General features: G+C 35.7%; 1 protein-coding gene across 1 annotated transcript in view; it reads right to left on the bottom strand.

The window, feature by feature from the left end:
* Nucleotides 1-8,440: 8,440 nt before the first annotated feature.
* LOC124803150 (lysosomal-trafficking regulator) overlaps nucleotides 8,441-16,616 on the bottom strand; it is a 593,053-nt gene continuing 584,877 nt past the window's right edge. Inside the window, exons 55-56 of the mRNA XM_047264331.1 lie at nucleotides 10,714-10,788; nucleotides 8,441-9,819 (exon numbers count right to left, since the gene is read on the bottom strand). Of these exons, the coding sequence (XP_047120287.1) occupies nucleotides 9,690-9,819; nucleotides 10,714-10,788 (205 nt within the window). The 3' untranslated portion in view covers nucleotides 8,441-9,689. The remainder of the gene's footprint in view (nucleotides 9,820-10,713; nucleotides 10,789-16,616) is intronic.

Below are 16,616 nucleotides of genomic sequence, written 5' to 3'. Positions count from 1 at the left end.
TATTTTTATTTAACTTGGTGTATTTTTTTAAATCAACCGGAGGTTACTTTCTGAATGGCCCTCGTATATAATTTATTTTTGTTCATTGATTTTAATCTGTATACAGCTAAATCTTTACAGTTTAGATACGCTTATCATTGTGTGATTTTGTTTATAAATATGCTAATAGATTAGGATAATATGTGAATGATTTTGACATATTATACCTGATGTGACCTTAATTGTAACCTGCATGAGTACCTTGAGTAATGAGTTTATCCCTGTTCCTACCTAGAGAACTGTATCCAAGAACCTTACCTGACCTGGAAGTAAAAATTAAAAACCATAAAACTAATAGTGGATTGTGCTATGGCAGTGTAGAGACTGCCAGCAAAAGAGGAGTTGCAGACACAAGATGGACAGCGCAAAAGGACTGATGGTTGTGAGCTGCCAATTCCTTAAGATGTGCATTGTGAACCAGTGACTGGAGTGACAGCTAAGAAAGAAAGAATTTTTATTTTTTTCTATGAAAATATAAATGTACTGGATTGCATATATGTATTTAGCAGCCATTCCTACATATAATACTTGTAAGTACGCATCTGGGTAGTTATCAGACGATAGCGTGCCTCCTAAGGCCTTGTATGTGTATCTTTATAGGTATCGACCTATCCAATATGCCAAAACACCGAATATCTTTGTGAAAACATTAGATTATTCTAGAAGGACACATATTGTCGTAATTGTCAATAGATTGTTGTCATTAACAAAATTATGCACAAATGCTAAATCAATTATCTAATTGAGAAATTTAAGTAAGAAATATATAGCAATAAACGTTAAGAGGCTGTGGAAATGTTGCCATAATAACTAATGCTTCTAATTACCATAATTGCACTTGATCAATGAGTTAACACAGAAAACCTAATTATCTTGAGAAACAGCTTAAAAGTTATTACCAAGCGATGTATTTTCATTTGTCATCTATTTTTATGTCCTCCTCGGTAATTCATATTCTTTGTAATTACATTTCTAATTAACCCTCCAATTGTTTACATCACACAACGTTTCAATTTCCACAATTTGAGGCCTTATTTGTGAATTTTAATATGTATGTAATTGGATAAAGCACGAGTTCTGTACTGCCACTGAACGTTAGTAACCAAATCCAAACTGTAATTAATTACATAACTAAAATAATACAAGAGACATTATTGTAATTAAAAAAAAATGGTTAAAATGGCTCTGAGCGCTATGGGACTTAACAGCGGAGGTCATCAGTCCCCTAGAACTTAGAACTGCTTAGCCCAAACTGACCTAAGGACGTCACACACATCCATGCCAGAGGCAGGATTCGAACCTGCGACCGTAGCAGTCGCACGGTTCCAGACTGAAGCGCCTAGAACCAGTTGGCCACTCCGGCCGGCTTGTAATTAAAGTTCAGACTGACTTTCTTATGGAAAACTACAGATATTACTATAAAAAATTATGTCATTCGATATTGTATTCTATACATTATTCAGCAATAACATCAAAATTGTACAAAATTAATAATGGGTTATTTTGAAATTTATTGTTAAAATTTTATATAAAGCGAAATAGCAATGCTGCAAAAAAGTCGGTCAGTCAGTGTTTTGTTTATGTGTGGAGAGTGTAGTTCAGTTGTCAATAAATTCTGCTAAGCTTGAAACTTTTGTTTTCAATCATCAATGAATCCCAAGCAACGAAATTTAAGTTAAGTGTTAACGATTTGAGGCGAACATTACAATGTCTCCCACAAGGTTTGTACAAAAGTGCTAAACTAACAGAATAGCCTTCCAACTTCTGCATTTTACTGATGTGCAATGGCATATATCATCTGTACTATTGTCACAACATGCAACAATTACAAGAAGAAGATCTGCATTGCCAGAAGGTGATGCAGAGACTTCGGAAACATGATAAAGGAGCAGCATCCAATGCTTCTCTGCTGTATTTCATCGAGGGCATGTGCTGATATTTGCTACCATCTCATGTGTAGTCATGTTCATCTATAAGGCCCCTATCAATTTGGTTTGCCTTGATTGGCTCGTTCTAATGCCATTCGAGCTTTTCCAAATATTCCACCTGAAGTTCTCCCTGCTGGTCATCATCTATAATGGAAGGTAATCATTTAGAAGAATGGAAAGTTCTTTGTTCAAGAATCTCTTGTGGGGTTTAAGTCTTCCAGGTCCACAGGAAGTGACATATATGGTGTGGCCTACATTGAAGGTCTGCTTAAGCTTCTCTGTGTATTTGTGACTGGCCTTTCGGAACTCGCGGTCCATATATCTGGCCACTTTGAACAGTTTATCAAACAGTTGGAATTTCATTAACTAATTATTAGATACCATGTTTTATATAAGCTTAAGCTGACCTTTCTGGCATGTACAGATCTGGACCACACCACACAAGCACAGCCCACCATGGAGAAGTGCAGTGCCTGTGCTGTGGATCTCAGCACTTTTCTTCTAGCTCCCCATTTGCTGTTTGCCAGGTTTTTCAGTAGTTACTTCTTGCTGCAACTTTGTGATGGGTATTTTTCCAGTGCTGTTTGTACGTGAATGACTGGTTCAATACAACACCCACACACATAAGGTCATCTGCGTGTTCCTGTGGTCGCATTCCAGGCTACATTCACCTTTTGATTTGCATATTTTGGGTGAAGATGGAAGATGCTGACACATACCTTCAAGGGATTTGGTTCACGCACATTTTTATGGCATTATTTGAACAGGGCTTAGAGCATGTCCAGGGTTTGCTCATCTCCTCAGAAATCTTTCCTTCAGCTGTGATGGCCAGGATACTCCCCTGGATGAGCCCATTTCTCTGTCGTTGCCATCAGCTCTTTCTGCCATACAATTTGACAGAATATTCTGTTTTGTAGCAGTGATTCAGTGCTTTTTACAAGCTGGTAATATTTATGTTTGTCACATAGTTTTGTCTGGTTAGGACAGCCAAGACTAGTCCTGTCATTCGTTTAATTTCATGTCCTCTATTTGGATTTGACCAGTGCAAGAATTTACTGGTCTGAAACTGACATGGAAGAATTTACTGGTCTGAAATTGACCTGTTGGAGGATGAGCTTTTGATCCACAGTATCTGCTATGTGATTCAGTTTGCATAGCTGGCATTTATCCAGGCTTTAACACTAAAGAAAGCATATGCTGAAACAGCAGCAAATGCAAAATATGACAAAGTGGTGTGAAATATTCAACAATTCCTGAACAGAGGTGGATGATGAAAATTGATCCTGTTGTCTACTGGTCATCATATATGTAACTACAGTAATGAGAAATCTTAAATAATGGAATGAGCATCACATAGTGCATTCATCCATTCATTAATCCTTGTTCCATAGATCATGAATGCAACATTTCATAATGATGTGGAACGTATCACTTTACATAAGTTATCTTTACACAAAATAACTAATTAATTAATTAATTTTTTTACAGTTACTACTTCATATCTAAGAATTCATCTACTGGGTAGGAGGAGTTGCCATTCAGAAAGTCTTTTAATTTGCTTTTAAATGTTGGTTGGCTATCTGTCAGACTTTTAATACTGTTTGGCAAATGACCAAAGATTTTTGTGGCAGCATAGTTCACCCCTTTCTGTGCCAAAGTGAGATTTAATCCAGAATAGTGAATATCACCCTTTTGTCTAGTGTTGTAGCTATGCACTTTGCTGTTATTTTTGATTTGGGATGGGTTAATAAGACAAATTTCATAAGTGAATATATGTATGGTGAAGGTACTGTGAATATCCCGTGTTCCTTAAATAAATGTCTGCAAGGTGATCTTGGGTGGGCTCCAGCTATTATTCTGATTACACACTTTTGTGCAATGAATACTTTCTCACTTAATGATGAATTGCCCCAAAATATGTCGTCATATGAAAGCAGGGAATGAAAATAGGCATAGTAGACTAATTTACTGAAATGTTTATCACCAAAATTTGCAATAACCCTAGTAGCATAAGTAGCTGAACCTAACCGTTTCAGCATATCATCAATGTGTTTCTTCCAATTCAGTTACTCATCAATGCACACACCCAGAAATTTTGAGTATTCTACCTTCGCAATATACTTTCATTCATAGTCTATATTTATCAATGGTGTTATGCCATTTACTGTACAGAATTGTATAAACTATGTTTTTTCAAAATTTAGTGAGAGTCCATTTGCAGAGAACCACTTAATAATTTTCTGAAAGACATTATTTGCAATTTCCTCAGCTGATTCTTGCTTCTTGGGTGTGATTACTATACTTGTATCATCAGGAAAAGGAATTAACTTTGCATCTTCATGAATATAGAGTGGCAAGTTGTTAATATACAGGGTGATTCAAAAAGAATACCACAACTTCAAAAATGTGTATTTAATGAAAGAAACATAATATAACCTTCTGTTATACATCATTACAAAGAGTATTTAAAAAGGTTTTTTTTCACTCAAAAACAAGTTCAGAGATGTTCAATATGGCCCCCTCCAGACACACGAGCAATATCAACCCGATACTCCAACTCGTTCCACACTCTCTGTAGCATATCAGGCGTAACAGTTTGGATAGCTGCTGTTATTTCTCGTTTCAAATCATCAATGGTGGCTGGGAGAGGTGGCCGAAACACCATATCCTTAACATACCCCCATAAGAAAAAATCGCAGGGGGGTAAGATCAGGGCTTCTTGGAGGCCAGTGATGAAGTGCTCTATCACGGGCTGCCTGGCGGCCGATCCATCGCCTCGGGTAGTTGTCGTTCAGGTAGTTATGGACAGATAAGTGCCAATGTGGTGGCGCTCCATCCTGCTGAAATATGGATTGTTGTGCTTCTTGTTCGAGCTGAGGGAACAGCCAATTCTTTAACATCTCCAGATACTGTAGTCCAGTTACAGTAGCACCTTCGAAGAAAAAGGGACCAAAAACTTTATTGGCTGAAATGGCACAGAAAACGTTCACCTTAGGCGAGTCACGTTCATACTGAGTTGTTTCCCGCGGATTCTCAGTGCCCCATATACAGACATTGTGACGGTTGACTTTCCCGTTAGTATGGAAAGTTGCTTCATCACTAAACACAATCTTTGAAACGAAAGATTCATCTGTTTCCGCCTAGCCAACAGTGCCTCAAGCGAACAAATGTACAACTAAATGAAACTTTATAGCTCCCTTAATTCGCCGACAGATAGTGCTTAGCTCTGCCTTTTGTCGTTGCAGAGTTTTAAATTCCTAAAGTTGTGGTATTCTTTTTGAATCACCCTGTATATTAAGAACAATAAGGGACCCAAAACTGAACCCTGTGGGACACCATTTTTGATACCTTCCCAGTTACAAGGACTCTGCTGGTTTTTGTAGGCTATCTGTACTGTTAATTTCAAACTTCTGCATTCTTCCAGTTAAGTATGGAGTAAAACATTTGTGCACTGTCCCACTCAAACCACAATACTTAAGCTTATCTAGAAGAATTTCATGATTCACACAATCAAAAGCCTTTGAGAGATCACAAAATATCCCAATGGGTGATGTTCAGTTATTCATTGCATTTAATATTTGATCAATGAAAGCATATATAACATTTTCTGTTGAAAAGCCTTTCTGAAAACCAAATTGACATTTTGTTAGTACTCCATTTTTACAAATATGTGATGCTATTCTTGAATACATTACTTTTTCAAGAATTTTGGATAAGGCTGTCTGAAGTGAGATGGGCAGTAGTTGTTAGCATCATCAGATCCATTCCCTTTTTTATGCAATGGTTTGACAATAGCATATTTCAGTCTATCTGGAAAAATTCCCTGTTTCAGTGAGCTACTACATACGTGGCTGAAAATCCTACTTATTTGTTGGGAACATGCTTTTAGTACTCTGTTGGAAATGCCATCAATTCCATGTGAGCTTTCACTTTTGAGTGAATTTATTATTTTCCCAATTTCAGTAGGAGTAGGTTGAATTGCAATTTTATCAAACTGCGTAGATACTGCCTCTTCCATACACTGCCTCGCATTTTCTAATGAATAGCTGGAACCTATTTTCTCCACAACACTTGAAAAATGATTATTAAAAATGTTTTCTACTTCTGACTTCTTGTTAAAAAACTTTTTATTGTGTTTGATAGAAATACAGGCTTCCTGTGCGCACGGTTGCCCTGTTTCCCTTTTCACAATATCCCAAATTGTTTTAAGTTTATTATCAGATGTGCTAATCTGAGACATAATACACATACTTCTGGACTTTTTAGTAACTTTTCTTAATACAGTGCAATAGTTTTTATAATGTTGCATTGTTTCAGGATCATTATTCCTCCTAGCTATGAGATACATTTCCCTTTTCTGTTTACAATATATTTTTATCCCTTTAGTAAGCCATGGCTTTTTACATGGTTTCTTACAATTATATTTCACTGTTTTCTTAGGGAAACTGTTTTCAAATATACTCACAAAGGTATCATGAAATTGGGTAAATTTTAAATTAGCATCATGTTCCCAGTACACCTCATCCCAGTCTAACTGTTGCAAGCTTTCCCCAAAATTTAGAAGTGTTAAATCGTTAATGGAACGCACTGGTTTGGAGGACTATTTTGCATTACTGTATGGAGCTGTATCACATACTGTAACTAGCTGTGCATCATGATCAGACAGACTATTCTTAACAGGACAAGTTTTTATTTGATTAAATTTATGTTGGTCTATGAAAACATTATCTATCAGTGTGCTGCTTTCCTGTACCACCCGAATAGGAAAACCAATAACTGTTGTCAAATTGTAAGAACCAAGTAATACATCAAGGTCAAGCCGACATGCTCAGTCATGAACAGGCACATAAACAAGCTGAGAGTTTTGTTTACTCATGCTGAATTTTAAGGGGCAATGTGTAGTAATTCTTTGAGAGAAGGAGAACTTCTTGGCACATTTCACTTGTAAACAATCATTATCATTGATTACCGGTTTCAGTTAGCATAGTTACCATCTTAAAATCTGTGAATAAACCATACAGTGCCCTTTTTAACACATTGCCACATTTTTGAGGGATGAGTTCAACAATGTATTAGCATGTAAAGGTTAAAACCATAATATCCAAAGTAATTTGCCAAGTGCTCATGTCCCATACCTCACACTACTGTGTACTTCATTACAGTCCTGGCACCACTAGACTGACAGGTGGCAGCGAGTACTGCCCACAAAACTGACAATTGACACTGACAGGTGTTGCTGGGGTAGTTATGTAGTTCTAACTTAAAAGTATTTATGTATTTTAATTAAAGCACTATTCCTGTTATGTGCTGCTAAAGATGACAAAACATCTTTTCAAAATTATTTTAAAATAATTAATAAAACTGAAACTAAAAATTATTCTTATTATTTCACTTGCACAAGTGTGCCTAAGCAGAAGCTGCTGTACAACTTAGTTTTGTATTTTTATTTTTTTCATACATTTGCAATAATGTCAGCAGATGTTTATAAATTGCCTCACCATACATGATTTTATTGCATGTCAGTTTGTGGAAATTGCACCAGCTCCTACATAGCTGCGCTTGTGCATGTGAATGTAATAACAGTAATTTTTAGCTACCCTTGTAGTATATCATCTATTCAGGTTAGGTTTTTTAAGTTCACATTTATGTTATAAATTGCAACCAAGAATGATTTTGTGCACTGAATATTTATCAATGCTATTGTACCTGATAATAATGGTAATAATGAGATGCATCAGTAATTATTTTCTATTGCTTTAGCTTCCTTCTTGTTTGATAGCTTGACATGAGCATATTAGTGTGCCTGAGAAAGTGTAACTATGAAAAGATTCATCACATAAGTAATCTAGTAAATTACAAATGTGGTCCACCAATGCTTGATAATCTGATTACTGGGTTCATTCTTACTACTTCAACAAATTATTTAAAAAAAAATTGATGATATTTTAAATTTATTTTGGAGATGTGGGATGTAATAGAATTTGTGAATGCTTTCCTTAGAAAAGCACGAAGACAGTATTTTAACCTAAATTATCTTCCATTGACAGAAAAAATTATTAAAAGTGCCTGTAATTCGGAGGTATCAATGATGATCTCATTATTCAACTTTAAAGAAATTTCCTAACATTTCTGTCATTCTTAGTGGCCTTTTTTATTGTTTCAATTCTTTGCCTTGAAAATACATACCTTTAGGTACACCAATGACTTTAATTAGAATTTAATAACACAGTTCGTAATATGATTTTACCATGTCAGTACCAGTGTACCTTAATGTTAAGGAAAAACCTCTCTTAGTTTTGCAGAATATTCTGAATGGTATTTGTGATTCAAACTTTAGGAGAATTTATATCTACATGCAAAGGTAAATTTGTTAGGATAACAATTTTCACAAAACCTAGAACTAAGCTATAAAATAAATTTTTCATTTACACTAATTGTGATGTACCCATTTTTCCAGTTTGTATTTAGGAAATAAATCTTGAATTCCTCTTTTATTTATTGTTTTTGTGCTTTTCCACTTATTATTTATTTTCTCATTCCATCAAATGCATTTCCCATTACACTCAAATACACACCTTTGACAAGGAATAGCTTTTATTATTTGTCAGCCAGTGGCCACAGCAGTCACCATTAATTGAAGTTTTATAGGATAAAAAGGTACAAAATTTTATGTTCATAAAACCTCATAAAAACATTATTAACTCTAGTTAGTAGATGTGTTAAAATACATGTAGTTTCAAAAAGTCAGTTTGATTTCAGTACATATCTGAGGTCTGTATACATTCAGAAAATAGAAGTCTATAGTTCTTTTAACATGCCTTCTAAAACTACAAGATAAAAATCTATTAATGTTTACATTCATTTTTTTGCAAATAAAACAGATTTCTCTATACACTAGCAGCAATTCTTAACACTGCTAGAATAACATTTCTATCAGATAATTTGATATTAAAGTGGCAGAAAGGAATACTGTTATTTTTTTATATTTATTCCTCGAACACACACACACACACACACACACACACACACACACACACAGAGAGAGAGAGAGAGAGAGAGAGAGAGAGAGAGAGAGAGAGAGAGAGAGAGTAGAGAGTAGAGGGTAGAGGGTAGAGGGCAGACAGCAGAGAGCAGAGAGGGTAGAGAGGGGTAGAGAGAGAGACTCAGTCAATTTAACGAAAATATAAGCAAATTAAAAAAAAAAGTTGCAGAATAATGTCAACTGTCCTTAAGAGATTCACAGAAAAGGATCAGTAACTGGCTAATTTACTTTATATATGAGATACAAAAACATGTGTAGAAAGTATGTTTAATATCTGTTGAAAATCTGATGAAAAATTATTTTGGATACTATACTGAAAACTAAAATAACACGCAAAATATAGATGAATAATTATCACAAAAGGCGTAATCTAGATTTACATTTTTGTACTATATCTCAATTAATGAAGTAGAAATGCAATATGAAACAGATTATTATTAAACTATCGTAACATTCACAACATTAAGAGTGTAAAAAAATAATCTTTCTGCTAGGGAGATTCTGAATATCATGCTAGGGAGATTCTGAATTATCAGTACCACATAAAACATTTGACATTACACAGTACACCTCTTCACTGGATCCACACAACTCACAAACACATTGGTAAAATATTGTACAATAATTCTAATGAATCTCATCAACTGGAAATAGTAGATATAACTGCAAGTAGAGCCATTTCACAGTGATGTAAGATCAAGAAATTTTGGCATATGACTTGGGCCTTTGCTCGACATGCCTTCCCAGATAACAACAATACCGTTGGCACCAGATGCGTACATGTGCTGAGCATCATGTGAGTATGTAATACTGGAAAAGAAAGACAATATTTAAGTTAAAATGCAGGAACTACATTGGGTGAGATAGTGAGAGATCATTAATTTGAGGCATAATGATTTGTAGGGTGATGTTAAGGCATTCCAAACTGCAGGAATAGTACGTCATAATTTTATCAGAAAATGGGAAGTACATACAATTGCAATTTATACTGTGATCACTACACCTTCTGCTTCAAATGTCTATATAAATTGTAACAAACAAAATGGAGACAAAGCAGAAAGCATTATAAGAAGAGAAAGTATGGACACTAATGAAAAACAGTACAATTGAAAGAAACTATATATCAATGTATATCAGAGGGATGTTGGATTATAGCATTTAAGCCTGTTATTAGAATGCATAGATTTGATCTGCACATACTTGTCTCATAATGCATAAATCAACAAATCTTGATTACCTGTACAATTGATCGTATACAATTATGTCCCTCCTACTAAAAGCTTGAATGCTAGCTACCCCTTCCCATCTTCTTTTATAATTTTTTGTAATTTCCTTTTCTGTCTTTTCTTTATTTCGCATTGCTCTCCATTATTTGTTTGTAGTTTAATTTCAAACTGTCCATTTTGGCATTCTCATGAAACCCCTATACAGCCAATATTCATCAATACATAACCTTTTTCATTAGATGAATTGCTGTTAGGTTCTGAAACATGAACTTTCGAAAATTTTTTGTAATAAATCTGATACTTTCTACTAAGCTAATACTTTTTTCTCCTCTGTTGAGCTCAATGTATTTGCAGAAAAACACACTATAAAATTGAAAGTTTTCTTGTGTCATCTGGTACATGTAGCTCAACAGCTTTCATTTATTAACAACTGTGTGGTTATGATAAATGGATATTCTGGGCTGCAAGACACACCTACCTTATTATGGGCTGTGACAATAATGCATTGCAGGATATCTCCTTCAGTGGTGAGAGGTCCCAAGAGCTCCATAATCTGAAAAACAAAACAATAATTACTTTCCATTAAATACATTACTGATGTCACTGAATTGTTATGGCATGATTGACAGCACAGTGTCATTACTAAAATGTTTTGAAATCAACGAGGTTAAGAGAAGTAAAATTAATGTTTAAAAAGGTAAACAGCCCTCATTAAAATCTTATCTATGCTTTCTCAATATCATTCATTTCCACTGACACAGGCACAAATACATCAAACTGGCATTAAGATAAAAGTGAAGGCAAATTTGCCAGCATATCAGCAAATGCAGACTTGCAACAAAATAAAATACTGAAACTTAACAAGTTGGAGCCTCTCCATCTGCTATTATTCTAAGCCTCTTAAAATTACTAAATCTCTCTTTTTAACTTGCATATGAAGTTAATTATACACATTGTGTATAACGTAACTATACATGCCGAAATACTATTCAAATCATAATTCATTAAGATCCATTATTTATACGATAATTTTTGATCCACTGATTGCAATGATATATTTAGTTTTGTTGGAAACCACTTTAATGAAGAATAAATGATGATTCAAACATTACTACAATATGTAAGAAGATATTTGAATGAGTTAATCATTAGTTCTGGGAAGAATGGCACCACTCATTATAAAACCCTGAATACATTCTTTATGGCAATCTACTTCAGTTTTCCTAAGAATAATGAACTTATGGATTTTTATGCCATTGTGCCTGTTAGATTCCAAAGTTTGACACTGCATTTTTGTTGCTCTAATTTTTCTGGACCAAATGACAGTCTTCAACAATTAGGTAAGGCATTGATTAATAATTTTCATAAACTATCGAAGATGATTATGAGCTTCAAGACGGCTTCTATACTCATATGTGGGTTATTCCCAACATAAGGATACGAAATTCTTACTTTTACCTTTTATTAACCCACAACATGCTATGCAAACCTAATTACGGTACTGTTGCAACATGTAACTAATCTAAATCAGCAAAATCTGACTGAATAGTTTTTCAAATGATTATGTCTTTTCCTAAATACTAAAAGGTTTACACACCAGTATTTATAAGGCCAACACCACCTCAAAATCTCCAGTCCCTGGAAAGCTTCTATACAACTACTACTCTGTGAAAATATATCACTTGTATTCCTATACTTAACATCTTTGTAGTCATATGCACCATCATTAACATCTCTGACTCATTCAGTGTCTAACATTTATTTTGGTCATTTAATTCACTATTGTGAATGTTATTCGATCCCACCTGCCTGGGACTGGAGATTTTGGGGTGGTGTTTGCCTTACACAGAGTTGCTAATGGGTGGAGAAATATAGGACTCCCTTAACAGGTCAGGTGTGAATGACACACATGATGTGACTACTAGGACAGCAGAAGTACATGTGGCATGCACATGTAGATTTTTTAGGAGAGGGAAATCCCTCCACAGGCTCAATAAGATGTGTTACACTCTCATACAGGGTAGCATCTGTCTGTCATAGGAGATAAGAGGAAGCAAATGTTAATACACTAAATGTTAATACACTATTAGTTAATGTCAGAAGCAACTCTGGAAAGGTTTAGAACTAGTTTTGATTAGGAACAGAAAGCTGGATGAAACCAGGTGTTAATAGCAATGAAATTTTAAACTTTAATGAAATGTATATCATGCATACCACAAAGATAGGTTGAATGCTGGTGGTAGAGGCATGTTTACAGCATTAAAAATACAATAATATCTTGTGAGGTTAGTACACTATGACTGTGAAATAATTTGTGTGAAGCTAAGTGTTAAAGGTGATCACATGTGCCCTTCGGATGCTTTTTTAGACCCCCTGCCTCGGCATCAGTAGTGGCAGAACATTTGATGGGAAACTTGGAGAATATTTCATGTGAATTTCTTGGTAATGTTATAACTTTAGGTGGAGATTTCAACTCATCACCTATACACTGGGAGACTAAGTGCTTAGGGCCAGTAATAGGAAGGGGAACTGTGTAAAATTTTTCAAGGTGTTTTATCCAAAAATTAGGGAAACAACTTGTGAAGATAATGTCTTAATGCACATGTCCATAAGCAAGTAACTTCTGCAAGTAACTCCTGCAAAGGACTTGCTGAGGTGTTTACATTAGAACAAAAACTTGTGCAAGTTTATTTCTACAAGTCGCTTGGGCAAGTTAATTTCAGCAACTTGCTGCAAGTGCTTGCAGAAGTATATACACAAGAGATGCATCATGAAAGTGGCAAGTGGATGTTTATAGTGTCATGCTAAAAACCAGGGCAGCTGTCAACATAGTTACATTATTACTGTTGAAAAAAAAAAAAAAAAAAAACAATGAGAATCAAAAATTTAAGGAAAAAAATGTCAAAAGAAATGTCTGGATGAAGAAATAGATACAGAGGTGTACATATTTATCAAGAAACACTGGAAATGAAGTCCCATGCTTCTTGACAGAGCATAGAGGAACGATGCGGGAGACCCGCACTGCTGTACAAGACAAGGTTCTAAATGGAGGTGGTTTGCTGTTGCTTTCCTGCGACCATAATAGGGATGAATGATGATGATGATGAAGAAGATGACACAACAACACCCAGTCATCTCGGGGCAGGTGAAAATCCCTGACCCCGACGGGAATAAAACCTGGGACCCCGTGTTCAGGAAGCGAGAACGCTACTGCAAGACCACGAGCAGCAGACCAAGGAACACTATTGAAAGAATTAAAATCAGAGGACTTCACTCAGATTAAAAATTTCATGAGAATGTCATATATAGTTTTCAAAAATCTCTCGTCTATTGTACAAAAAAATATTTGAAACCAGGATACAAAAATACTACAAGCTATGTTACCATAAGAGATCACATTTTAATTATTTTTTGACTTGTGCAAACAGTATTTATTACTTGTATCACACATGCAATGCATTCAAAACAGGATATAAAAATACTGAATGCTAGCTCACCATTTCAACCTTCAACTACACTTCAATTTTTGCAAACTTGTAAATGTAATGCATTTATGTTTACATTAAGATTAAAAATCAGCTAAAATTTAAAGACACGCCTACTGCCAATCTACTTTCCCTTCTGGTGGGACAAAGTAATCGGTAAATTTTGTCACACTTCCTTGGCTGATAGTAGCCAAGTATACCAGGGTGTATATGTGGACAAGGAAAAAAAAATTCCCGGATTTCCCGGTTAAAAATACACTTTCTCCCAGATGAAAATACACTCTTTCCGAGTTAAGTGACAGTATACCCTTCCTCGGCACTGTAAAAGTCATCAATCCTTTGAATGTTTATGGTTTTATATACCGACGTAGAATTTCCTGGCACTTTAGAAAACGAAACTCAGGGGGAAAAATACGTTTTGAAAGACCTTTGATGTGCAGCAACATGTACGCCGCATGTTTTCGTATTACGAAGGTATAGATTTGAATTCCACCAAATAACACATGTCACTTTCCGAAGCTTTGAAATTGAAACTGCGATGCGCTTTTGTAAGCGTCATAGCTCATTCATGTGATCTCGCCAGCTGATGATGGCAATAGGACACTTGATGAAGTCAGCCAATAGCAAGATCACTCTTAAGTAGCGCGAATACACAAGTAAGAAAAGTTACTGGCTTAAATTAATATACTCAGCATTCGCATATAATATTGGTCTCGAAGATTAATAAGTTGGAAGAGAAGCTAAGCTTCCACATATAATGTTGATCTTTTTTGCGCGTGTTGCACTTTAATATACACACACAAATGTGCCAGTAAAATTTTTAGCAACAACGCAAATGTCTCATCTTCTGGGCTCGAAATACTTCTAAATGGTTGTCCTCAAAGAGTTGATTTTTAAATGAGAGTCAAACGCTTTGTGATTTAAGAAATTCATCGTACATTCTCGCACATAATTCATCTTGCGTAAAAGGAAATTTGCTTTGAATGTAACGCTTTCAAACCACCATTTGCAATATTTTCCCACGACCTGTTAGAAATAGGTTCGTTTCAGAAGTTGCAAGAGAGCACAAGATAACTGGTGCCACCGCGCTTGCGCAGATACAATGACGCAGGAAGCCCATATGCTTGTACGTGTAAAACATTAAAAGATCTTACATTATGTCATAAAAGAAACAAGACATCAAAGGATGCTTCAAGAGTGTCGGGATTTCGCGAACCATACTAATGTGCATAATTCGGCTTAAAATGCTCATCCGTATGTAAATTTTCTTGGAGTACCAATACTCATGTCTGGTTCTTTATTATAGCATAATACCATACGTGCACTTGAAATGCAGTGAACAGTTGAAACCAGCCAATAGTGTGAAATTAAACATTTCGTTTCAAATAAATTGACTGCCTCAGCAGAAAGGATTAATAAAAGCCAAATCTCTTTAGCAAACCAGCGAAATAACTTCATTATTCTGTGAAGCGATTAATGCTTGACTGTCAAAGGTGGAAATAAAATCTGAAACTATTAACATATTTTAGCCTGCAGTAATTATGCAAACATATTTTAATTCATTTGATAGCTCTCAGCCACAAAAATCCGTTTTGTCATCATTTAATGTGAGAGCAATAAACTATGAGGAAACAACAAAATCACTTAACGTAAACACAGGTCACGTGGAGGCCCACCTCCCCACCACAACTTGGACTGCTCTATGCATCAGCTCCGGATCTACGATATTTCCGAACCGGAGCAATATTAAGTAGCCCTGCCACACTTCCGTAACCAGAAGCGGGAGAAGGTACTACTCATACGTGACTCAAACTGCGCATGCGCAAGAGCCCGCCCGCAATTGCTCAAACGAATTGTCGTCACGTCACGCTCATCGGAGGCAATTTGTTGTTATAAAGCATTGCATAGTGTTCCTAAAGCCTTTGACACACTTTAGTGTTGGCAGACGCTTGTATGAGCACTGTTTTGTTGTTGTATATGGCCCATTTCCTTTGCAACTTAAGTTTTATTTTCTTTTTTTGTCTCCCGTTCATATTTAGTTGCTGCAGTATCATTCTGCAGTAGCGGGATACAATAATACCCTTTGTTATTTTGGTTCTTACCAGTCAAAATCACAAAAATTTAACTGAAAGCTAAAACAATCAAAAATTCCCAGAATTCTGAACAACTCCCGGGTTTTTCCCAGTTTTCTCCCGAATGGAAAAATTCCCGGGTTTTTCCCGGATCTCCCGATTGTCCCGGGTCGTATACACCCTGTATACATGTTTATGGTTTTCTGTAATACATTTGTTGACTTGTATCATCTGTCTTTGTGCCAGTCTCCTTTTCAACACTAACACTGTCATACCAATATTGAACACACAAAACTTCTGCAAATTAGGGAAAATCTTTCAGCAACTGGCAAGTTCAGCTAGCGCTTGCAGCAAGATGTGAGAAAATGTTTCCACTAACTTGCGGCAGCTACTTCTGCAAGTAGACAGAACTTGTTGAAGTTGACTTGTTGTGGAGGTTTTCAAATCAAATAACAAAGAAGTTGCTTCTGGAAGCACTTGAGAAAGTTTACTTGTTAGTGGACATGTGCCTTTAGACATACTGGTGACAAAGAGACCTGAACTTTTCAGCTCAGTTAGCTTAGAACAGGGGACCCATGATCATAAGACCATTACAGCATGACTGAATATGGCTGTAACTAGGAATATGAAGAAAAGTAGGAAGATCTCTTTCTGTTTAGCAAGAGCAACAAGAAACAGATTTCAGTTTACCTGACAGGACACTATAAAAACTTCATCTCCAGCACTGACAATGTTGAGAGCATCAATGCACAAAGTTGAAGAGCATTGCACAGTATGCTTTAGACAAGTATGTGCCAAGCAAGACCTGCAGTCATTTGACAATT

The sequence above is a fragment of the Schistocerca piceifrons genome, chromosome 6, assembly GCF_021461385.2.
Source record: "Schistocerca piceifrons isolate TAMUIC-IGC-003096 chromosome 6, iqSchPice1.1, whole genome shotgun sequence".
NCBI lineage: Eukaryota > Metazoa > Arthropoda > Insecta > Orthoptera > Acrididae > Schistocerca > Schistocerca piceifrons.
Note: the sequence above shows the minus strand (reverse complement) of the source record. Positions and strands in the feature narration are given on the sequence as shown.